Source organism: Hyperoodon ampullatus (genome assembly GCF_949752795.1).
Source record: "Hyperoodon ampullatus genome assembly, chromosome: 15".
In the NCBI taxonomy this organism is placed as follows: Eukaryota; Metazoa; Chordata; class Mammalia; order Artiodactyla; family Ziphiidae; genus Hyperoodon; species Hyperoodon ampullatus.
Window position 1 is genome coordinate 63,314,553 of NC_136928.1, and position 25,340 is coordinate 63,339,892.

Below are 25,340 nucleotides of genomic sequence, written 5' to 3' on the forward strand. Positions count from 1 at the left end.
TCCCTCCATGTTATTATGAAAAGTAATTCAATTATATCTAGCACCCTAAGCCCAAGCTCGGTTCAGGACCTTCCTTCACATAGCCAAAGACATATTAATGTGCTCTATAAACAACAGTCTTCAGTTCCAGGTCTTTCCTCTACCTCTCCACCACTGGGCTCTATAAACATCAAAGAGAAGAATAGATTTATTTCCTCCATAATATGAATCGTGTTAAAAGGCAGATGAAGCCAGAATTAGGGTTCATTTTGTTTTTGTACTTTTTAATTGAAGTATAACATACCCACAGAAAAGTGTACAAATCCCAAGTAGAAAGTACAAGGAATTTTCATAAGGTTCATATACCCATGTAACTAGTACCCAGATCAAGAAACAGAAGATTGTCAGCTTTATTGCTCCCTTCTCCCAAGGGTAACTGCTATCCAGACTTCTAACATCATAGATTGGTCTTGACTGTTTTTGAATTTTATATAAATGGAATCATGTAGTATGTATTCTTTTGTGTTTTCTTTGGTTGAACATCATGTGTGTGAAATTCATCCACATTATTATGTGTAGTCATGGTTCATTCATTCTCATTGTTGTAAAATTTTCTATTGTGTGAACATACCTCAACTGATTTTCCCATTCAACTGTTGATAATTTGAGTAATTTTTAGTTTTTGAATATTGTGAATAGTGCTGCTATGAACAACTTTGTATATATCTTTTGGTGAACAAATGGCCACATTTCTGCTGGGTATCTATGTAGGAGTGGGTTTGGATTACAGGTAAAGATTATACGTTAGAATATGTTCAGCTTTAGTACACATGTCAGTCTTCCAATGTTCTTATATTCAATTCAGGTTTTAAAAAACAGTGGTTTTCATTATTACACACAGCAATTTATTTTTATTAGAGCACTTACCATTTGAATTTAGAGAATGTATTCATATGTCTTTCTGCCCCACTAAACTGTGAGGTCTTTGGGAACAGGCCCAGGCCATTAGACTTGGTATTGAGTATATATCCCAAACTCAATAACTATTTGTTGTATGAATGAACAAATTAACTTACAGCACTTCCGCAATTTGACATGAAATGTAGGCTAGCTTGGGTTCTTAGAAACCCAATTATAGTAAATGCTATTTTCTTATATATAAAATCAACCAAAAGTTCTAAAATACACTTGTATGAGTTCACAACCTCTTTACTATATCTGAACCAACCAACTGTTCAAGCCTCTAGCATAAGTTTCCTGGCTCTGGTCCATAACACCTCTCCTGGTCAGACCTGGCTTTGGGATTCCCATCCCCATTTAGTGATGGTATATGTGATGGATGAGATGCAATATGCCTTGAGATGGGATAAGAAAATGCAGACTGGTAATAAGAGATGGGGAGTCTAATGAAATAAGGGCTACATAGGAAGAAGTAAGGAGGAAATATGTCATAGGAAGTAGTTAATGAGATACAGGGCAGGGGAGATGCACTGGAGACACAGGGAGTATTTTCAGAAAAGTACCTTTTTACCAAAGGTTTTAGACACCTCCTGGTCCTAACTGAAACCTGGTTCTCCCCTACATCTCTCTTTAGTCACTTTTTATTTTCTTGACTTTTATGCCTCTCAGAGATCAAAGGCAAGGTCAGGTTCTCCTTGATTCTCATTCTGCCCTTCTAGTCCACTCCTTCTCCAACCTCATTAAGGATTCCTACTCCCATGAAGCTTAGGCCATTTAACTGGACTATGGTTTGTCCTTTGTTATTGCTATGAATTCTGAACTTCTTGTCACCTTTTCTTATTCACTGAAGCCTTTGGCAACTGTCTTACAGAATTCCTCACCCTCTAACTCTGGTCATCCACCTAGAAGACTTCACTCCTTTTGTGAAACTACTCAGGCAACACTCAGGAACCTCCTCTTTGTTCCTTCTCTTCCATTCTCCTTCACCCATCTGTGAGCATGGAATTATCAGATTATGATAATTCCACTTAAAATTGTTCTACCTCTGAGATATTAAATTCAGATAATCCATTCTCAAACAACAACCTTCTAAATTTCCATCCTGGTTAGTCAATGACTCATCACCAGTTCATTTTACTTCATTGGGACTTCCAGCCTGTTGAGTTCACTACTATCTACTTACTGAATAGCCCCTGTCTATCTCGACTTTCCTTCCTACCTAGTTTAAATTCCACCCTTCATCCTGCAAACATTCTTGTCACAATAGCTGAAACTCTCATGGCCCACAGTATTACAAGTCAGTGCAGGCAATGACAGTTAGTGATCGCTGTGTGCGATAGATGCAATAGTGAAATGAAGAAAGTATAATGAGAGGTGGAGTCTCTAAATAAAGACTACTTAATGAGATGCAGGGAGAAAATAAGATGTGGCCGAAAGGTATGAAATTAGATACAGTGTATTTGCTGGCAAAACCGAAAACCTGGATTGTCCTTAATTTTCCACTTTTTCTGTACCTACACTCAGGTTACTGGGGAAAATCACACAATTTGGCAGATAGGTACACTACAAGTTTATAGTGACAAGTTTCAACAAAAATATTTAGAGCAAATGGTAAGAAAGCATTATATAACGAAACTTGTGGTATGCAGCAAAAGCAGGGCTTGAATAAAATTCTCATCGCCTTAAATACTTATATTAGAAAAGGCTGGAAAATTAGTAAGTTTCTAATTTAAGAAGCCAGAAAAACAGAGGAAACCCCAATACAATAAACATAAGAGTATAAATCAATGAAATAGAAAAAAAATACAATTAAAAAAAGATTAGTAAAGCTTAAAGTTGGTTCTTTAAAAAGAGTAACAAAATAGATAAAAATTAAGCAAGACTGATCAAGAAAAAACAGAGCAACATAATTTCATTAATCAAAATGGAGACATAAGCACATGTATGTTTGTAGTGGCTTTACTCATATCACATATCTGATAAGGGACTACTATCTAGAATATATAAAGAACTCTTACAACTCATTGATAACAAGACAACTCAATGTTTAGAAAAGGCAAAGGATCTGAATAGCCATTTCTCCAAAGAAGATACATAAATGGCTAATAAGCATCATAAAAGATGCTCAACATCATTAGCCATCAGGGAAATGCAAATCAAAGCCACAGTGAAATGCCTCTTGCCACCCACTAGGACGGTTATAATAAAAACAGGTAATAATAAGTGTTGACAAGGACATAGAGAAATTGGAAACATTCAATTTTAGAATAGGAAAACATTCTGGCACCTCTTCAAAAGGTTAAACATAAAGTTACCAATTCCACCCTGAGGTACCCAAGAGAAAATGAAAATATATGTCCATAAAAAAACTTGTACAGCAATGTTCATAGCATGTTTAATAGCCCCAAAGTGGAAACAACCCAAATGTCCATCACTACTGAATGGATAAACAAAATGTGATATATCCATATAATAGAGTATTATTCAGCCATAAAAAGAATGAAGTATTAGAATACACTATAACATGGATGAACCTTGAAAATATCATACTAAGTGAAAGAAACCAGTCACAAAAGACCACATTATGGTATGACTCCATTTATATGAAATGTCCAAAATAGGCAAATCTATAGTAACAGAAAGTAGATTAATGGTTGCCAATGTCAGGGGTAGGGTGGGAATGAATGCTAGTAACTGTGGAGTTTATTCTTGGGGATGATTAAAATGTCCTGGAATTAAATAGTAGTGTACAACATTGTGAATATACTAAAACCCACTACAGTTACACTTTATAAGGGTGAATTTTATGGTATGTGTATTATATCTCCCCCAAAAGTCCATAAAAGTATATCCTAAGCAATGTATTTTTTAGACATAGAGTGCCTGTCAAAACCACATTTTAAAAAATACAAAAGAATGATAAACTCTACATCAGAATAGTAGTTTCTTTGGGTCAGAAGGCAGCAGATGTGTACAATAGGGGGATACCACATAGTAGATCCTAGTTTTTACCCATGTTCTTATTCTCAGGCCAAGTGATAGATTCATGAGTGAACAGGTGAAATTAGTGACCTATCCAATTCTGAATACATGAGGTCTATTAAAACAATAAACACAATCTCTCAACATTTCCTGGCAATCTTACTGTGCCTCTGTATGCAGCACTCTCTAAATAAACAATTTCAAACTTTATTCTCCTTAATCCACCAGTCTTTCACTATTTCACAGTGGATGTGATTCTTTTTTCCCTCTCTCTCCTTCTCCTGTTACATTATAGTATGTCTCTTCCCTCCTATCTAAGGGCAGTCTCTCTGCTCTAGCTGTGCTTCAGATCCCAGCCCTGCCCTCATTCCTGTTCAAGGACATCATTTCACCAATTATGCCCCTCTTTACTGACTCTTTCCTATCAGTTTTTTTTTCATTATCTATCAGTTTTTTTTTCATTATCTATCAGTTTTTAAAGATGCTCAAATCTCTCTCATTTTAAATAAAACTCTTCCTGACTCCTATCTTCCTACTATGGCTATCTATCAACCCGTCTTTCCCTTCGAGGCAAAAATTTATGTACCCTCAGTACATCTCCACTTCCTGGTCATCCTCTGCTTCCCACTCATTCCAGCTGATTCTCTACACACCTGCATGTGTCTTAATTCAATGGAAATCTTCCAAAGTGTTTCACTTACCTGTGTAAAAGTTGACACTGAGCACTCCCCCTCCTTTTCGAAATGTTCTCTTGACTTCCATGCTACCTTGGTTACTTCTCAGTCTCCTTTGCAATGGCGATTCTTGTACATAGATATTAAATGCTCCAAATTTCTCTGAAAACTTGGTCCTAGGTGCTCTGCTCTTCTTCCTTAGAGATTCCATTTAATCTTAAAGCTTTAAGTGCCATTTAAAAATTCTGACTCCCCAAATTTTGTTTCTAGCCCATCAGCAATCTGGGACTATCAGAAAGAAATCATCGCTAGCTCAGGGATCTATTTCACCTGTTCTAACTTAACTCTTTTTTAGATGACGTAGTTTGATTTAAATGTTTGAGGCTGAACTCTCTTATCCAGCATGTTCTCAAAAAGACAGCCATCTCATCTGAACTCCATTATCCAGTCTGTTCTCAAAAAAAAAAAAAAAAAAAAAACACCCACCACAGACCGTACTCATGTTCTAGCTCAGTGGTAAATCCTGGGCCAAATCATTCTGCCACATGGATCCTGATAATTTTCCAAGTGCTCTTTCTTGTTTTCTAATTGTATTCTTTAAAAAAAAAATAGCATCTTATTTTTGTTGTGTTAGACGCAGTAACTTTTTAGGGTCTGTGAAAAAAACTAGGTTTTTGAAGTTCGTTTTTCCTGTTCCCTATGTTGCCTCATTTTTGTTTGGCTTTTAGTCAAAGGAACAGCCTTCCTTGTTGGCGGCTGTTCTCAATTGTCTGGTATTCCTATACTGTTCTCTTCACATTTTAGAGTGAGGCACAAGTTGATAGGAAGCTCTGTGCACCTGAGGGAGGGGGTTAGGTTCACTGTGGGTGATGAGGAAAGAAAAATAGACTCTTCCTTTGTGGGGCCTTTCCTTGGAGGCAATTCAATACTACCTGAGAAGGATCCTTACTCCTGAAGCATGTAAGCCCAATTGCCACTGCTCTGGAAACAAAGTGAAGTTGCAAAACCTATTGCCTTTGTGTGCTCCCAGGGCACCCTGACCTACCCACAGCACCTAACACCCATCTAATTATTTTTTTAAATTTATTTTTATTGAAGTATAGTTGATTTACAATGCTGTGCCAGCAATTACTTTATAATGTATGTTTTTGCACTATATTATAAGCCCAATGAGACAGAGACCATGTATGTCCTTTTACATATCTCCAGCACCCTAGCACAATCCGGGGTACACAGTAGGCACTCAAAAATGTTTGCTGAATGAATAAATGGTAAGAGCTCTAGGTCAGGGGAACTACAGGGTGGTCTCTGGCCACACCTGAGTTTTATTTAGGATGTAGGAACCTTCAAGGATCAGAGGATTTGAGATTCTGCCTGAAATTTGGATCGAGCCACTTGTGTTCTCCACAGCCCACGTATAGCCTACAGCTCTAAATGTCACAGATTCCTCTTCTCTCAGTAGTCTGCTCCTCTGCAGATTAAATGAACAAAATGCATGCCCTTGATTATGGATTATATTGCTTGTTCTTGGCTCTTGTGCTTGCCCACATTCTAGTAATTATGCAAGAAGCTCTCTTATTCTTTAAGCTTGGCAGACAGTCTGTATAAAGAGCTTACCCTCTGAGGATGGAATGGGCTTGAAATTCTTCTCTGTTAAAGTTCCTTTTAGGTGGTGAAATCTGTTCTACTAGTTGGGAAGGAGAAATGAAGTTGCTCTTTGGGGAAAGAGCCTTATATACAGACACGCTAATTGGCAACCAGTATTTTGACTGACCACATGCCATGCTGGGAAGCATATGGGAAAGAGGGCAGAGGCAGAAAGGACTTGAACATGATGGATAAGAGAGAGCAGGAAGAAAGTTACCCATAAGGAAGAGAGAAGGGCTCATTATGGGAAGGAGAAAGAGAGGAGAAAGTGAGGCCCTATGTATGAGCTAGGCTGGGCACAGGCTAAGCTGGTGTAACAAAAGACCCAACCACACCTTGGCTTACAGAACACAGAGCTTTATTCCCCTCTCCTATAATACTCAGAAGTGGGCAGTCCAGGCAGTTGGGGTGGCTTTGCTCTGTGCAGTCTTTCAGAGCCAGAAACCTACTTTTTCTTTACTCCTCCATTCCTTAGGGTGTTATCTTTGATTTCATTGAAATGGCTAGGATGTTTACGTTCCCTTTGTAGGAGGCAGAGTGCCCTATTCTGTAAGGAAAAGAGGAAGTTCCTGAAGAGTCTAGGGAGGGTTAAAAATAAGCCCAAAGCTCCAAATCTTGAGATTCTGAAGGAACTTACTTACTCAAGTTCACAGTTAGGAATATTCCACACCCAAAGGAACAATAGTTAGGTAGTGTTTGCTTCTTCAGAAGAGGAAGTGACCTAATATTGTCGAAGTCCGACTCCAGTTTTGAAAACAGGTACTGAATATTCTAATTGCATCTCTCATACCTCAATTTTTATGCAATTTTCCATTTCCTGGAAGAGTCAGGAAAAGGGAAAATATATAATTCATTTATATTGGTTTGCTATACTAATTACTATTTATCAGATTCCCTTACATTTTAGGAAAAATATAATTTGTAAATATAAAGGACCAGGTTCACAATCACTGCTCTAACTACAGAGAATTCTGATTTCTTTCTTAAGCAAAGCACTAGTCCAAACATGGTCTCTTAAAAAAAAAAAAAGCTGTTTTGCTTCCAGCTAACATACTTATTTCTATCTTTTTATTCAGGTGCATTTTTTGAAATGAACCCTCTGAAAAATCTCCAACAGCTGGATTTGGCAGGAAATTGTGTGAGCAGTGATGGATGGCTTGCCTTCATGAGTGTATTTGAGAATCTTAAGCAACTGGTGTTTTTTGACTTCAGTACTAAAAGCCTTTTACCTGATGCATCATTAGTCAGAAAACTTAGCCATGTGTTATCCAAATTAACTTTTCTCCAAGAAGCTAGGCTTGTTGGGTGGCAATTTGATGATGATGATGTCAGTGTTATTAAAGGTGCTTTTAAACTAGTAACTGCTTAAATAAAGGGTACTCTAAGCCCATGAATGCTCTGGGGACCCCATTACTTTCAGCCTGGTGATTTAAAAATCTTTGCTCATCTAGTCCAAGAGTCTGAAAGTAAATGGCAATCCACTATACACCTACAAAATATCCTGCAGTGTCTGCCTAACTCACCCCTTCTAAACTTTTTCTTCTTTTACTGATATCAGGATGATGTGTGGCACCATCACCTCCTTAGCTGGCCTCTTCCATGGAAATCTACTTTCTTAGTTTCATCATTCAAATAAAAAGGAGAAGGAAAAGAGGAGGATGCCAAGAAAATGAGCCCAAAGAAGAGGAGGAAATGGGAGGGAGTTTAACTTGACATCTATAAGTAGTTCTGGTGTCCCATCACTTCTACTAGGAGTATCAGTTACTTGAAGGGAACTCCTGTTTATCCTTGTATTCCCTTTGGTCTCAAGAATAGCAGGTCACCAAAATTTATATATTGTATGCACATTTACTTAGTACAGGGCCTGGCATGTACTATACTCTCGACAAGCATTTGCTGAATATGGGATAAAGTTACCAATAAAGAACAGGCCAAAATTATTTAAAAGCAGAGAGAAAAACTCCATGTATGTTCTTTATTCAAACAGTTTAATTCAAACAATTTGGAATGTAAAAATTATTTTCTTACATAAGAAGCAGATCAGACTCCCCAAAAAGATCAGCAATCTTTAGTTAAGCAAAAAATTGGCAGTTTATGAGTAGCTAAATCAGAGGCTTGAATGAGTAGCTAAACCAGTTGCTGATACATGTATGTAATTCCATCTGTGACTTCAGAGATTAAGGAAGAAAGAAAAAATGGACCCCATTATTTTGTACCCTATGGAAGCTAAGGGTACCCTGCCCTAATCTTTTCCCCACCACCTCCAAAAATAATCCTTCCCCACAAAGAAAGAAGTCTAAGAAAAATCTGTTTAATCTAAACAGATTTAAGTTGAGGCAAGTCTGAAATAAACAAAAACCAAAATGGTGTCAACCTGTAGTTTACCCTCTGCTCTCATGGCATCTCCAATTAATGGCTCGGGTATTGGCATAGGTAACACTTGGCCTGTATGTTGAGGTAGTCACTGAAAAGAAATACTAGGTACAATATTCCGTTTCGCAAGTGGGCATATATTCTGCAGATTTAGTCATACAATTTTAGAGCTGATAGTTTCCAGATCAACTACTTCATTTCCCACCCTAACTTTACAGATGAGAAGCCTCACAGAAGTTAAATGACTTGCCCATGGTTATAAAACTACTTATATAGTGGCAGCATGAGGATCGGAATCCAAATCTCTTGTCTTCTAGTCCAGTGTTTTTTTCCGTTATAATATAGCAATTTCTCAAACAGGATTAATCATATTCCACGAAGCTTGCTCTTAATCACAAACCATGGGTCAAGTACTTAATTCAAACTTGCTTCTTTGTCTAGCTTCAAGTAACTCTGTGGCAAGATTTACTAGTAAGGCTACTACATCTAGGCCTATGCTGGGCAAGCTTCTTATTTTCATATCCAGAACCTGGTCAGATCTTGGCAAATAAGGCTTCTTTATATAACAATGCCGGAACAATGTCACCTGAAGCAGTTGGCATTACTGAATTTCAGCAAGTAGAGCCAATTCTTTCAGAACCCATATGCAACTTCTCAAATAGTGTAGGTGGGTATCAAAGCACCTTTGGAAGGACAATTAATTGCACAGGTGCTACCTCTAAATGGGTGTTAAGGAAATAGGCGTTTAACATCTCACAGAACTGTGTTCAGTACCTGGGTACTTTAAAAATCCCCTGGAGATGGAGAAGACATGCACAGCATGGCAGCACATACCTCTTAATCATCACTCAGTACACGGCAGTTCTTCAGATTTCATGCATGACCCGAATTCATGTTTAGATGAGGTCAATGGAGGAAAAATCACCCTGTAATAGTAGACCAATAATAGGTATAGTAATAGTTGGAGAACATAAGACAAACGTCAAGGAACAGGTTGCCTTATCACATTTTACAAAGTTTCACTTTCCCCGGCAGTCAAGGTAGCGTGGGCTCTATTTCTTCAGCAGGTCAACTGCCTGAACAGGGTTGCAGGTGTCAAAGACAATGATCAACTCCTCATCAAGCAAAAGTTATTTGGGACATGGTCACTTATTATCACAGGATGACTACAATTCTGCTCGACAGAGATGGCTTCTTAGATGTTTATGATTCTACTGTAAAGAAACAGGATTTGGGAGTGTTGCTCAAATTTAAAAGAGGGTGAGTTTATTGAAGAAACTTGCAAAATCTAAAAAAAAAACTTCTCTAGATAGCTGCTGATGGCTGGAAATGTCATAAATCTTCAGAAGTACTGGATTCTAGAAAAGTTGAATCCACTCTCAAAATCCATTTTTAAACCCTAATTATAAAACTCATGATAAAATGAAAAAAAAATCTCATAGGTAATCTGTGACTGCTGCTTGTTATACTTTTTATAAGTAATGCTGGCCATGTTAGAAAGTCCTTAACATTTGCATTTGGAAAATAATTTAAAAATAATTTACATGATTCTCACACTTCGATTCACTATTTTCAATAAAGCAAAACAAAATAAGTTAGAAATTGCCTAATGCAGATATAACAATACTGTATTCTATAACCTAGGGTCCACTATGTTTTGGTAAAATTATATAATGTAAACTCAAATTGTTCATGCAACTTTGAAAAAAGATTAAATCGTATTACTACATATGGAATTCCACCTATTTTGGTAATATTTGGTAATTTTGGTGATATATTTTGTTAATAAAATAAGAAATTAAAGTCAACCAATGAAAAGGTGACAAAAAAGATAAATCTATCATTATGTCAGTATTTGGTTAAATGTAAGAAAGAAAACTGGGATTCCTTCACTGCATATCACCTAAGCATTTGGTATCTATTTAACCAAAATAAAACACTTTGAGAATGATGGGCCACTTACAAATGTACTGAAATTTTTTAATGAGAAAAACTATTAAAAAACTGATAAGTAAAAATTTCAAGTTGTGCCAGATGGTAAAATATGTTTTAAAATTTCTGATAAAAATGTTTGCTTTTACTTTGCAAGACATAATTCAGGAGGACCTCAAAGGAAAATGTAGCAATTATGTTTGGAAAAATCTATAAAAGAGACTTTTACTTTTAAAATGGACTTTTTCTTTTCCTAAAATGTGTACTCAAGAAGCATGTTTATAAATTTCACTGAAGAAAGTATTATATTTTTAATAATGTGGCAGATCCACTCCATCAAGTGGCTCTCTTATAAAGGTAGTGTTATATCACACTGCAGTCAACTATGAAACCAAAGATAGCAAAATTCAAATTTAGAGAAACAGCTTTCTAAAGGAAGCCTATTTAAAGCCTATAACATTTAGAAGGTTCTCACTGCCCCAAATACATTTTACAAAAATATAGTTTCATTGGTTTCATGAAATGTGAACAAACCTACTATTCTCTAATTAGAGTAAATGATTGAACAGTCGATGCAACGTTGGATTACTAAATAAACTGAAAGTCAAGGAGTCAATATTCCTCATAAAAATAAATTAAATTACAGTACATCATGGTCTTGGTTGTCCAATTCTATTGTTAGTTCCATGTCTACTTGGTATATTTGTAAAACCAGTCCTGAATCCTTGGGTTGCTCCAATTCCTGGAACTCCAAGTCCTTGATTAAGCATGCTGCTATAAGGTGTGTGTCCATGATTAAGACCCAAAGCGTAAGGTCTTGTTTGAGTATTAAGAAGAATAACTGGGCTCACGTTTTTTCCAGGGGTGTTAAATGAAAATTCTGGAGGTGGACTACTGGGTTTAGCTGGAGTTGATGTAACAGGGTTGGAATCGTCAGTACCCTTTAAAGGAGGCATTGGGATTATGTGATGATCTGAAAAGTTTAGGACATTGGCTGCAACAGGCCCAGACAGTAAGGCAGGCCTGATCCAATCATCCTTGAAAATCTGAACAGTCAGAGTAGATACTAGTGTGTACAGCCTGTTGGTCACATGAGCAAGAACCATTTGTTCATTTGCATCTCGTCGAATTCTCACATGAACAGATCCAGCCTAAAAGGGACAAAATCATATGAAAGAGACTGCTTAGAATTATACTACTGAAAATTCCATTAGAAATGAACATTTTATTTATGATTTGGTTGTAACATTACTTGGTATTTTCTTTAAAACAAGGGAAAACTTAATGTCTTGATATTCCTTAAAGACTACTTAGTAGTAATTATCAATGAAAAGAGTTAATAAAATAATTTATGACTCTAAATAAAATGTGACTTTTTAAAATATTAAAAAAAGAAATCCATGTAGGAGGAAGGCAGATATGTTGTAACACAAGGCAGAATACAAATGAAGTATATGGAAAATGCACTGAAAGGTCAGAGAAGGCAGGTATTAATTCAACTGAGGAAGACTTCAAAAGAAGATGGCATTTGATCTGGGTTGGTGGTCAAATGAAATTTCAAAAGGCAGAGACAGGCATTCTAAGCTGAGGGAATAGCAATTAAAACCCATGGCATGTTTGGGCAAGAATAAGCAATATTATTATATAAAAAGAAGTACAGGGCTTCCCTGGTGGCGCAGTGGTTGAGAGTCCACCTGCCGATGCAGGGGACACGGGTTCGTGCCCTGGTCCGGGAAGACCCCACATGCTGTGGAGTGGCTAGGCCCGTGAGCCATGGCCGCTGAGCCTGTGCGTCTAGAGCCTGTGCTCCGCAACGGGAGAGGCCACAACAGTGAGAGGCCCGCGTACCGCAAAAAAAAAAAAAAAAAAAAAAAAAGAAGTACAATATTTCAGGGAGCAGAAAAACAATGAAAGAGAGAAAAGACAGGAAGAAAAGGAAGAGGAAAGGAGGAAACAAATAAGGAAAGGAAGAACAGAAAGAAGAAAGAAAGATAGGTTAGGTAATAAAGGTAAAAAGAAAGGCTAGGAGGGGTTCTAAAAACCATGAATAAGGAGTTTTAGTTGCAGCAATCAAACAGAAGTAAAATAATTAGTGTTCAGAAAAATTACAGTTATGGATAATTGCTAATTAGTCAGGAAATGACTGCAACAGTCTAGGTTAGAAATGAAGAAGGCTGAGATAGGACAGATATAGTGGGACCAGAGAGGGACAGATGGATTCATGATATTCCATGGGAGATCTTAATTCTCAACTGGATATAATGAATGAGGGAGATGAAGTCATCAAAGACGATCTCAAGGTTTCTAGCCTAGGTTACTAGGATAGAGAGCACCAGGCATTACAATGATGGTTAGAAGTATGCTTATTAACTTGATTAAGATGTTCATCATACATTTTATCTTTAAAAGATAGCAAAATAACAGGTAAAACAATGATCATAGTTTGATTAAAACACACACAGAAAAATATCAAGAATGATACCACATGATCATCTCAATAGATGAAGAAAAAACATTTGACAAAATTCAACATCCATTTATGATAAAAAACTCTCGACAAAGTTGGTATATAGGGAACATATATCAAAATAATAAAGGCCATTTATGACAAACACACAGCTAACATCATACTCAATGATGAAAAGCTGAAAGCTTTTCCTCTAAGATCAGGAATAAGACAAGGATGCCCACTCTTGACATTTCTATTTAACATAGTATTAGAAGTCCTAGCCATAACAATCAGAGGAGAATAAGAAATAAGATGCACCCAAATTGGAAGGGAAGAAGTAAAATTATCACTATTTGCAGAAGACATAATACTATATATAGAAAACCCTAAAGACTCCACCAAAAAACTATTAGAATAAATGAATTCAATAAAGTTTCAGGATATAAAACTAATATATAGAAATCTGTTGCATTTCTATATACTAATAATGAACTATCAAAAAGGAAAATCAAGAAAATCCCACTTACAATTGAATCAAAAAGGATAAAATATCTAGGAATAAATTTAACGAAGGAAGGCTTCCCCGGTGGTGGAGTGGTTAAGAATCCGCCTGCCAATGCAGGGGACACGGGTTCTAGACCTGGTCCACGAAGATTCCACATGCTGTGGAGCAACTAAGCCTGTGAGCCACAACTACTGAGCCTGCGCTCTAGAGCCCGTGAGCCACAACTACTGAAGCCCGTGCGCCTAGAGCCCATGCTCCACAACAAGAGGAGCCACTGCAATGAGAAGCCCACTCACCACAATGAAGAGCAGCCCCCACTCGCCACAACTAGAGAAAGCCCGCGTGCAGCAATGAAGACCCAACGCAGCCAAAATAAATAAAATAAAATAAATTAAGTAAAACAAATTTAACCAAGGAGGTAAAAGAACCATACTCTATAAGGCACCTATGAAAGAAACTAAAGATGATACCAATAAATGGAAAGATAGTTTGTGTTCATGGACTGGATGAATTAATATTGTTAAAATGTCCATACTACACAAAGCAATCTACAGATTCAATGCAACCCTATCAAAATACCCATGGCATTTTTCACAGAACTAGAACAAGTAATCCCAAAATTTATGTGGAACCACAAAAGACCCCGAATAGACAAAGCAATCTTGAGAAGGAAGAACAAAGGTATTATGCTCCCTGACTTCAAATTATACTATAAAAGTTACAGTAATCAAAACAGTATAGGGCTTCCCTGGTGGCGCAGTGGTTGAGAGTCCGCCTGCCGATGCAGGGGACACGGGTTCGTGCCCTGGTCTGGGAGGATCCCACATGCCGCGGAGCGGCTGGGCCCGTGAGCCATGGCTGCTGAGCCTGAGCCTCCGGAGCCTGTGCTCCGCAACGGGAGAGGCCACAACAGTGAGAGGCCCGTGTACTGCAAGAAAACAAACAAACAAACCAAAAAAAACAACAAAAAAAAACAAACAGTATAGTACTGGCACAAAAACAGACATAGATCAATGGAACAGAACAGAGAGCCCGGAAATAAACCCACACACATATGGCCAATTAATCAACAACAAAGGAGGTAGAAAACACCATGGGGAAAAGACAGTCCCTTCAATAAGTGGTGCTGGGAAAACTGGACAGTTACATACAAAAGAATGAAACTAGAACATTTTCTCATACCATATACACAAATAAACTTAAAACAGATCAGACTTCAATTTAACACCTGAAACCATAAAACTCCTAGAAGAAAACACAGGCAGTAAGGTCTTTAACATCAGTCTTCTCAGTATTTTTTTGATCTGCCTCCTCAGGCAAGGGCCACAGACGCAAAAATAAACAAACGGGACCTAATCAAACTAGAAAGCTTTTGCACAGTGAAGGAAACCATCAATAAAATGAAAAGGCAACCTAGTGAGTGGGAGAAGACATGTGCAAATGATATGTCTGATAAGGACATAAAGAACTCATACAATTCAAGATCAAAAATAAAAAAACCCAATTAAAAAATGGCCTTGGGGGACTTCCCTGTTGGTCTAATGGTTAAGACTTCTTGCTTCTACTGCAGGGGGCACAGGTTCGATCCCTGGTGGGGGAACTAAGATCCCACATGCCGTGTGGTGTGGCCAGGAAAAAAAAAAAAGGGCTTGGGATTAACAAACACACACTACTATATATAAAACAGATAACCAACAAGCACCTACTGTATAGCCCAGGGAACTCTGCTCAATATTCTGTAATAACCTATATGGGTAAAGAATCTGAAAAAGAATGAACGTGTGTATAACTAAATCATTTTGCTGTACGCCTGAAACTAACACAACATTGTAAAGAACTACACTCCAATTAAAAAAAAAGCGGGGGTGCAGGCAGAGGACCTGAACAGGCATTTTTCCAAAGAAGACATACAAAAGGCCAACAGGAACATGAAAGGACGCTCAACATCACTCATCATCAGGGAAATGCAAATCAAAATCACAATGAGATTTCACCTCATACCTATCAAAATGGCTACTGTCAAAAAGATAAAAAATAACAAGTGTTGGCAAAGATATGGAGAAAAGGGAACCACAGTACATCACTGGTGAGAATGTAAAGTGTTACAGCGACTACAGAAAACTGTACAGAGGTTCCTCAAAAATTAAAAACGAAAGTACCATACAATCCAACAATCCACTCCTGAAGAAAAGGAAAACACTAATTCAAAAAGATAAATGCGCCCCAATGTTCATAGTGGCATTATTTACAATAGCCAAGATATGGAAGCAACCTAAGTGCCCACTGACAGATAAATGGATACAGACGTGGTATACATGTAGAGTGGAATATTACTCAGCCATAAAAAAGAATGAAATCTTGCCATTTGTGACAACTTGGATGGACCTGAAGGGTATTATGCTTAGTGAAATATGTCAGAAAGACAAATACTGTGTTTCCACTTATATGTGGAATCTAAAAACCAAAACAAATGAACAAACAGAATAAAACAAAAATAGACTCACAGATACAGAGAACTAATGGTTACCAGAGAGAGGGGTGAGGGAAGGGGCAAAATAGGTGAAGGGTTATTAAGAGATACAAACTAACAGTTATAAAATAAGTGTAAGTCACAGGGATGTAATGTACAGCACAGGGAATACAGTCAATATTTTATAATTTAGTATGGTGTATAATCTATAAAAATATCAAATCACTATGTTGGGGGGAAAAAGAATGACAGCACTTATCTCTAGATGGTAGAATTATTAAGGATTTTTGTTCTTTTTGACTTAAGTTCTAATTTTTCTAACAATGGGGTATATTTGTATAATAAAAACTTAAATAAAAATACATACTAAAAAACAAGCAACAGACAGAACAAAAATATATAGTAAATAAAATATATAGCAGACATTGTTGATTTTTAGATAAACTCAGATTTCAAAAAAAGAAAAAACTATAACAGCACCTAAATTAGCAAAATAGTTGGCTTAGTTACAATGGGTCTAAATCCATGGCTTGAGCACTAATAAGAGAGTTATTGCTAATCATGAGATAAAGAAAATATCTTACTGCTTGAATTTGACTTCCATTTTATTACTTTTAGGTAAGACAAGCCACATCTACAAATTGAGTCATCTTTGATTTCTCCCTTTCCTTTGCCACTGTGAGATGATAATCTCACAGTTTTCACTATACAAAATTATAAAAGATACTGTATCTCCTCTTTCAGTCTGATATGGAAGTCAAAGCAATTAAAATAAGTGAAAACCATTTCCAAGTATGAGCTTGAACAGTGTCCTATGATAATGGTGTTTGCATTAATCTATGGCTTTTGTGACAATTATTTCTGGCAGCCCAAAAGCTTGTTTTATTAATTTCCTTTGTCTTAATTAGGCAACACATTGGTGTAGCTGTTGGATGGCCAAGTTCTGAACAGCAGAGATGATTGTGTTTATAAGCCACCCAGCTAAATAAACACTTGTCTACTAGTTTGTTACTATCAATACAATTAAAAGAATGATTAAAAGTGAACTGTAAGGGGGCTTTCCCTGGTGGCACATTGGATAGGACTTCACACTCCCAATGCAGGGAGAGCCTGGGTTCAATCCCTGGTCAGGGAACTAGATCCCACGTGCGTGCTGCAACTAAGGAGCCCACGAGCCAAACTAAGGAGCTCGCTTGCCTCAACTAAGACCTGGCACAACCAAATAAATAAAATAAATAAATATTTCTTTAAAAAAAGTGAACTGCAAGGGACTTCCCTGGTGGCGCAGTGGTTAAGAATCCACCTGCCAATGCAGGGGACGCAGGTTCGATCCTTGGTCTGGGAAGATCCCACATGCCGCAGAGCAACTAAGCCCATGTGCCACAACTACTGAGCCTGAACTCTAGAGCCTGCTAGCTGCAACTACTGAGCCCAAGTTCTGCAACTACTGAAGCCTACGTGCTCTAGGGCCCTTGAGCTGCAACTACTGAGCCCATGTGCTGCAACTACTGAAGCCCCCACGCCTAGAGCCCGTGCTCTGCAACAAGAGAAGCCCCCACTCGTCGCAACTAGAGAAAGCCTGCACGCAGCAACGAAGACCCAATGCAGCCAAAAAATAAATTAATTAATTTAAAAAAATCTTTTGGGCATAGAAACAAAAAGATCAAGTCACATATAAAGGTGAAAAAAAAATCAGACTATGTATCATCAGGCTTTATCACCATAATGCTTTATGCCAGAGGAAAATGGAGTAATATATTTAAGAAACTCAAGGAAATAAAATATGTGCTCAGGATTTTATATCCAGCTAAATGATTTTCAAGTATAATGTTCACAACTGTTTTCAACATTCAAAAATTTAGAGAATATTGTTCCCAAGGGCCTTTCCTGAAGAATTTACTAGAGAATGAGTTTTAGATATCCAAAAGACTAGAGAGGGGAAGAGAAGGAGAAGGAAGAGATGAAGCAGCCATTTTCTGCTAAAAGAGTATAAGCCTGAAACTAAAGACTGCAAAGTAGTGATATCATTGAGCTGTTAGACGAACCCTAATCTGCCTACCTCTGAAATCTGTGTTACGTTACAAAAGTCAAATCCTATTTTTTTTAAATGATATTGTAGAATAGTATTTAATAACATGAAAAACTGTTCATTATATATTAAGTGAAAAGAGCAGATTATAAAACAGCATGACCTCATTTTCTAAAGGGAGTAAGTATACAAGTATTAATACCAAAACATCAATAGGATTATGGTTGTTTAAATTTTTTTTTTCTGGGTACTTTCCTGTATTTTCCTCATCATTCCTGACACAGGAATAAAATCATGCCATAACAAAATCTCTTTGGTAATGAGGTCTAAATTGGACTAGAAAACACGGAATTTTATGCTGAAGCACCTGTTATTATAACTCTTTAACATATTCAGCAAAAATCTCCAAAATTAGAATGGTAATAAAAAAGAAAATAATTGCACATTTTACTTCTGCAACATTTTTGTATTTAGGAATGTATGACTATGGATTTTTCTTTTTTGGACAGCCCAGTACTGAGATCATTTAGTTTGAAAGGAAAAAAATGAATGAAGAAAAACATTCCTTAATCTCAATTGGGTTACTAAATCCATCTAAATTTTTTACTTTATTGAACAGTAATGGGAATCAAAGGATCTACAAAAATTTTAAAGAAATACTTTTTTCAGTTTTAAAAAGTATAAACTATGTTTATAAACTTTGTTTTATAACTATGTTTTAAACTATGCTTAAACTAAAGTAATATATAGAAAGCATACCAATGAGCCAAAACCTAGGGTCCAAAAATGCTCATTTCGAACTTCCAAAACTCCATCCAACGTAGATACCTAATCAAAAACACAGAAATAGGGCTTTTGTATTTGACATATCCAACACAGTTCAGTCACATTATGGATTTGCTGTAAGCCTAGAAATGACATGGCCAAACCCTGCCTGAAGACACTTATTAGCCAAGAGAAGTCCCAGACCATTCACTCCAGAAACCATTTCTGCTTGTTCAATACTGAGCCAGGGCCTTCTTTTCCAGTTTATTCTCTGCACCAATCCCTCAAGAATCAGGTCTTTACTTCCCTCATTCACACCTTGTTCAACAGTGTGTAGTTCTTTTCATCTTATTAGTATAGTATATATTTATATCCAGCACTTGTGGTATCAGAATTTTTTTGTCTTCTCAATCATTCCTTTCTCCAGATTCCCTTTTAAGACATTTCTGTACAATACAGGATGTTATTTGGATGTGGGCCAAAAGGAAATTCCAAGGCCAGATATACAGTGTGTGGCCCATTGATACAGTGGCACAGACCCCACTAGCTGAAGCAAGTGGTCAGCTATATTGATCAAAGTGGCCTCTGTGATACTGACAACCAATAGTTTAAAACACTCTCAACATTCAAATAATTTGATTATCTTATTCCTTCATTAGTTAACAGTTGGAATTTTATAACAATACAAAATCTAAACCTACAGATCAAGATATTAGGTGCTGAAGCAATCACCATGTAAAGGTGGCCTCTGACTTAATCAAAATCCTAGGTTTGAATACAAAATCATAAAAATCACAGCATTTATACAGCAAATAGTGTGGTCTTTAGACCATTACCGTCTACATTTATTGGGCTGGCCAAAAATGTCATTTGGGTTTTTCATAACATCTTATGGAAAAATTCAAATGAACTTTCTGGCCAACCCAATATTTCAAGTGAATCTGGCTTCCAGACTGCGCAATTCGTCAAATTGTTCTCTTTTTGTCACTATGTCTCCTACTGTATCATTGTAAAGAACAAAAACTTCCCTAAAATTCTAGAAAGAGTTGAAATTATTTGTACCCACTCTTTGCATTCTCTAATTATAAATTAAAATGATTTTACTTATTATTCCATCTTACCTCTCTGATAAGTTTGTCCAACTGACCAATAACATGGGGTGGTGTTGTCTGGGGAAAAAAATAAAATAAAATATGAATCTAGAGAGAGAAAAAACTTTTGCAACAATCGTCCTGACACTAAAAAACTGGGTTTTACACCAGCCTTTGCTTTGTTTCACATGTGCCCTCTCATGATTTAGGGAAGAAAGGCTTTAATTGACCCACTAATAAAGCAGCATCAGGAATCAGCCCACACTTATTTCTTATATTGCAAAAAAGCTGCTATCTCTAGAACCAAATAAGCCTTAAAGAACCAAATAATCAACAAAAAAGTCTTTAAGAAAGTAAAACTTTGTATAAGGCATAGCACTATAAAACTAATCTTATTGTTATTACTGATTCTGGAGAGGGAGATACAACCCATAAGTTTTAGAAAAGGCATGAGGGAAAGACAGAAGGAAAAGCAGTGCTTACACATTCATCTAGTCCTGGGAAACTACCTTTCTATTCAGGTGCTTGTCTACAGGTGTTCCTATTGTTTCAATAAGTAGTGATTTCTCATTTTAAATTTAAAAGTCTCACTAATTCAAGAATAGAAAATAAGAAAACAATCATAACCAGATTATACAATAGCCAAAGCACATTTATTAGGGGAAAATGAATATCTAAAAAAGATTTTAAGTAATATTGCTTTCACTTGAAACATTATTAGAGGCAAAATATTTTCATTTATGCTTTTGTCTTACAACTACATGAAGATCTATGCCTATTTTGTGCATCAATAGAACTTCATCTGGTTCTTTTTTTTTTAAATAAATAAATAAATTTATTTATTTATTTATGGCCGAGCTGGGTCTTTGTTGCTGCGTGTGGGCTTTCTCTAGTTGCAGTGAGCGGGAGCTACTCTTCATTTTGGTGCGAGGGCTTCTCACTGCGGTGGCTTTCCTTGCTGCAGAGCACAGGCTCTAGAGCACAGGCTCAATAGTTGTGGCGCACAGGCTTAGCTGCTCCGCGGCATGTGGGATCTTCCCGGACCAGGGTTCAAACCCATGTCCCCTGCACTGGCAGGCGGATTCTTAACCACTGCGCCACCAGGGAAGTACCACCTGGTTCTTACTATTCAAATTTCAGAGATTATTGTTTGGCTTCATTTCCAACAGTGCCCTCCAGTAGCTAAAACTTTCATCATTTGGTAGAAGAACCCATATTGTTTTATAATCTGGTAAAAGAACATAGCTAATTTTAAGCATGCATACTGAAAGAAGACCCTTACCTGGAGTAATACTTTCCCACTGTACACACTCATGGGATACATAGTGCCAAATGTCATCAGAGCAATGGCTATGGCTGATGCAGTATCTACAGCAAAATAATTACTGAAAAGAAGAAACAATTCTAAATCTTAAATGTATGCTTCACTGGGCTTCTTACAATTTAATCTACCAAACTTTAACTATCTAAAGCAACAGGACTGTTTTACCACAGCTGGCCACTACTGGCAATGAGAGCATCTCAAAGGAAAATAAAAGGTTTTCAGAGTCCTTTCTTGCCAAAGTTTAGGGGGAAATAACTAATAATTATGTTAATTAGTGTGACGAGAGATGATGAAGAAAAATAATGTGAGCATTTCCCCACAATGTATTGTCAATCTACTTGTCAACTATAAATATTTCATATATATTTATTTGCTGCAACAAATAAAAACCTTTAACTAGTAATTTCTGATACAGGAAGACCAATAGAATTCATCAGTGATTCTATCAATTTTGCTGTAAACAATAACTCCAATAATTACTATTAAAATTTTTCAAATTCCCCAGGAGTTTCACAAGGTGAGATTCTCCAGGAATCTGTTATAGCAACATTGTAACTGAAGTGCATCTCATCAGTAGTTCACTGTTCTATTAACAAGACAGACCAAAATGCCAATGGTTACAAAGCTGATCATGTACTCTTTTTCACTTTTTCCCATATGTTGGGAATAGAAACATGAGTAAAGACATAGATCCTGCCTTTGAAATGGCAGGAAACATACATGGGGAAAATATAATAAAGGACTTTGGGTACAAAGGAGAAGTCCTACAGGGTATCATGGATGAACAAAGGAATGAGTGGCAAGCCTACTGGGGTAGGGATAATGCAGAAAGGCTAAATATAAAAAGAGGTGACAGGGGTTTCCCTGGTGGTCCAGTGGTTAAGACTCCGCGCTTCCACTGAGGGGCGCGCAAGATCGATCCCTGGTCGGGGACGGTCCGCATGCTGCGAGGTGTGGCAAAAAAAGAAAAAAAAAAAAAAAGAGGTGACATTTGAGCTGAGCCTTCAAAATGAGCAAGATGATGGGAGCAAGATGATGGGAGCAAGATACTGTAGACAGTGAAAGCAGCATGTGCAAGGGCATGAAAACCCTGATGCAGCAATGAAACTATCAACAGTTAAGTATATATAGATAGATGGATGGCTAGTAAGGTTGGTAGAAGCTTCACTGTGTTAACAACTTTTAATTTTTTAATTTTTTCTTTTCTTTTTATCAACTTTTAATTTTTTTAAGTATCCAAAAGATAATTTTGAAACAGGAAAATATTATGTTCCGATTTGCAACTTTTAATGATCACATCAGTAGCAAAATAGCAGATAACTAAAGATGTGTGAGAATAAAAATTATAAGATCAGAAGACTATTCTAATTAGGCCAAGGAAATGATCATAAAGGCCTCAATTTAGGAAAACGAATGGGAAGAAGGGAAAGATAATATTAAAAAGAAAGATTAAACAAGAGTAGGTGACAAGACTATTGTTTACAACAGCCAAGACATGGAAACAACTTATGTTTCTGTTGACAGATAAATGGATAAAGAAAATGTGGCATATACATACATAAATATATATACAATGGAATATTAGTCAGCCGTAAGAAGGAGATCCTGCCATTTGTGACATGGATGGACCTTGAGGGCATTATGCTAAGTGATATAAGCCAGACACAAAAGGACAAATATGTATAATTTCACTTATATGAAGTACTTAGAGTAGTCAGATTCATAGAGACAGAAAGTAGGATAGTGGTTGCCAGGGGCTGGGGGGAGGTGGAATGAATAGTAATTATTTAATGGGTACAGTTTCAGTTAGGGAAGATGAAAAAGTTCTGGAGGTGGATCGTGATGATGATTTCACAACAAAGTGAATGCACTAAATGCCTGTGAAAGTACAGAACTGTATGCCTGGAAATGGTTAAAATGGTAAATTTTATTTTATGTATGTTTTAACACAATTTAAAAGCAGAATGCAAAGGAATAGACTGTAGTAACATTCACTGAGACACAAGGTACAAGAAAAAGCAGTTTTGGGGATGGGGGGAAATAGGTTCAGTTGAGGTGGACATGAACAGAAGATATGCTCTTTGGAATTCAGTAGAGATCTGGGCTAGAAATAAAAATGTAGGAATCACATAGAGGTAGTAAATAAAAACATAACTGTATGTGATATGCTAGGAGAGTATGCAAAATGGCAGGGAGTCACCGAATCACGTCATAAAATTAAGCTTAAGGCTGCTAAAGTCTCTTTCCTAATAGACTTGCTTTTTTTAAAGTTGATTCACATCTACTTCCTCTCTTCCCTTGCTCAGCAACAGTCGCTGTGATTCATCTCTCTTTTACCCTCCTCTTCTCAGTTTCACTCATCAGGTTAGCAGTAAGGAATTTAAACAGTTTTCCAGCCTGCATTATAGACTGTGGTGAAAATTTCTTATTGAATCCAACCCCCATAATTTTTCAGATGAAGACACTTGAGGACAAGACTTGACCAAAGTTGCTCAGGTCACAAGCAAACATGCTATAAGCTTAATCCCTAGCCATCCTACTGATGCCCCAGGAATCGAAACACACTTGATAGCAATAAAAAATACTTACTTAATTTCAATTAGCATATAAGTAATACAAAGAGCAAATGCTCCAGCAAGATCAATCAAAACAAATGGATTCATTCGGGGAAGGAAGATACTGCTAAGTCCTGGAATAATTCCACACAAGCTATGAAAAAACAAATAAAAAGAGTATTCATTAGTAGAACTTACGTAATACTGATGAAAGTCGTATAAAAGGTGACTTGTATTTTAGCATCATATATCTTTTAAAGAAAGCAAAGAGAATTTGGGAACAAAACTCTCACTCGTAAAGGTCTCTTCTGTATCACCAATTAAAAGGTAAGAAAAAGTAAAGGGAGAATAAGAATCTGATCTGTGAGATTCATGTAGTAACCTCAGCAATAATAATGCTGAGACAGATGCATTTCTTGGGTATTCCTTTAACGTTATGTATATCATGAAATCCCATAACATCTTACCTTCGACTAAGATCTGCAACATGCTCTTGAAGCCAACTCGTACTAGCAGCTTTAAAAAGAAAATACTTAAATTATGTATATAGAATAAACCATTACCAGAAATACTTGATTCTTAAATTTAAAAAATAAGTTGGGTCATGACTGTGTAACATTACAAAAGATCACGTTATTCCTCAAATCTAGAACTTTTTTCTCTTTTATGCCTTTAGGATACTAAATGAAAAGCAGTTTCAACTGCAATATACAGCTGACCTGAAGGAATAAGTGAACTTAACGTATTTCATTGCTACTATTAATTTGAAGTTTTAAAGGCTTATTATAGTGTAAAGCAAAGCTTCCTAACCAGTGTGCTGAGAATGGGTTGCAGGTACACCAATTACTAACTCGCTCAGCTCTCAGAAAGGCCAGGTGGGAATCTGGCTACATGCAGACGCCTGTCAGTTACTGTCCCTGGACAAGTAGCCTCCAGGCTCAAGCATCCTCTTACATTTATCCCAGGGTGCTACAGAAATTCTCATTTTTTTATGTATACCATGATGTAAAAAAGATTGGCAAGCCATATAAAAAGTAGCCTGGTACAGCAGTTTAAGAGCAGACTCTGATGCCAGAATACCTGGCTTCAACCCCAGCTCTGCCCTTAACTAGATGTGTAGCCTGAGACAAGTGACAATCTCTCAGGGCCTCAGTGTAAAATGGGGATAATATCAATAAAATGATTTACCTATGGTTATAGGAAGAATTAAATGGGTTCTATGTAAAGCGTGTATCACAGTGCCTGGCAGATAGAAAGTGCTCAATATTATTTTCCACTTAAATTTCAACTAATGTTGTATAATAAATTTTGATGTTTCTGTGAACTTTCATTTCCAGCTAATAAAAATACAAACTAGATGATCTTTCTAAAAATAAATCTGGCAACATGTATCAAAGACTTTTAAAAAATAGTGTATTTTTAACCCATTTATAATTTCTTCTTTGGGAAGAAGAAGTGGAAATGCATACAAGAAATTTGGTACAAAAAAGGGTGGGGCTTCCCTGGTGGCACAGTGGTTGAGAGTCCGCCTGCTGATGCAGGGGACACGGGTTCGTGCCCTGGTCCGGGAAGACCCCACATGCCGCGGAGCGGCTAGGCCCGTGA

At 36.9% G+C, this 25,340-nt stretch overlaps 2 protein-coding genes across 4 annotated transcripts in view; one reads left to right on the forward strand and one right to left on the reverse strand.

Annotated features, from left to right (window-relative positions):
• The window catches only part of NLRC4 (NLR family CARD domain containing 4), a gene marked incomplete at both ends in the record, with an annotated part of 34,832 nt that extends 27,221 nt beyond the window's left edge, over window positions 1–7,611 (forward strand). Inside the window, one exon of the mRNA XM_079720714.1 lies at window positions 7,319–7,611. Within this exon, the coding sequence (XP_079576840.1) occupies window positions 7,319–7,611 (293 nt within the window). The remainder of the gene's footprint in view (window positions 1–7,318) is intronic.
• Window positions 7,612–11,197: 3,586 nt separating this feature from the next.
• Window positions 11,198–25,340, reverse strand: part of SLC30A6 (solute carrier family 30 member 6) — a gene marked incomplete at its 3' end in the record, with an annotated part of 31,221 nt that continues 17,078 nt past the window's right edge. The window contains exons 8-13 of one of the 3 annotated variants that reach the window (XM_079720672.1): window positions 24,203–24,251; window positions 23,770–23,889; window positions 21,139–21,241; window positions 19,887–19,934; window positions 18,760–18,828; window positions 11,198–11,698 (exon numbers count right to left, since the gene is read on the reverse strand). In XM_079720672.1, the coding sequence (XP_079576798.1) occupies window positions 11,198–11,698; window positions 18,760–18,828; window positions 19,887–19,934; window positions 21,139–21,241; window positions 23,770–23,889; window positions 24,203–24,251 (890 nt within the window). Of the gene's footprint in view, window positions 11,699–18,759; window positions 18,829–19,886; window positions 19,935–21,138; window positions 21,242–23,769; window positions 23,890–24,202; window positions 24,276–25,340 lie in introns of all 3 variants that reach the window. The other 2 variants (XM_079720671.1, XM_079720673.1) reach the window with 2 other exon arrangements.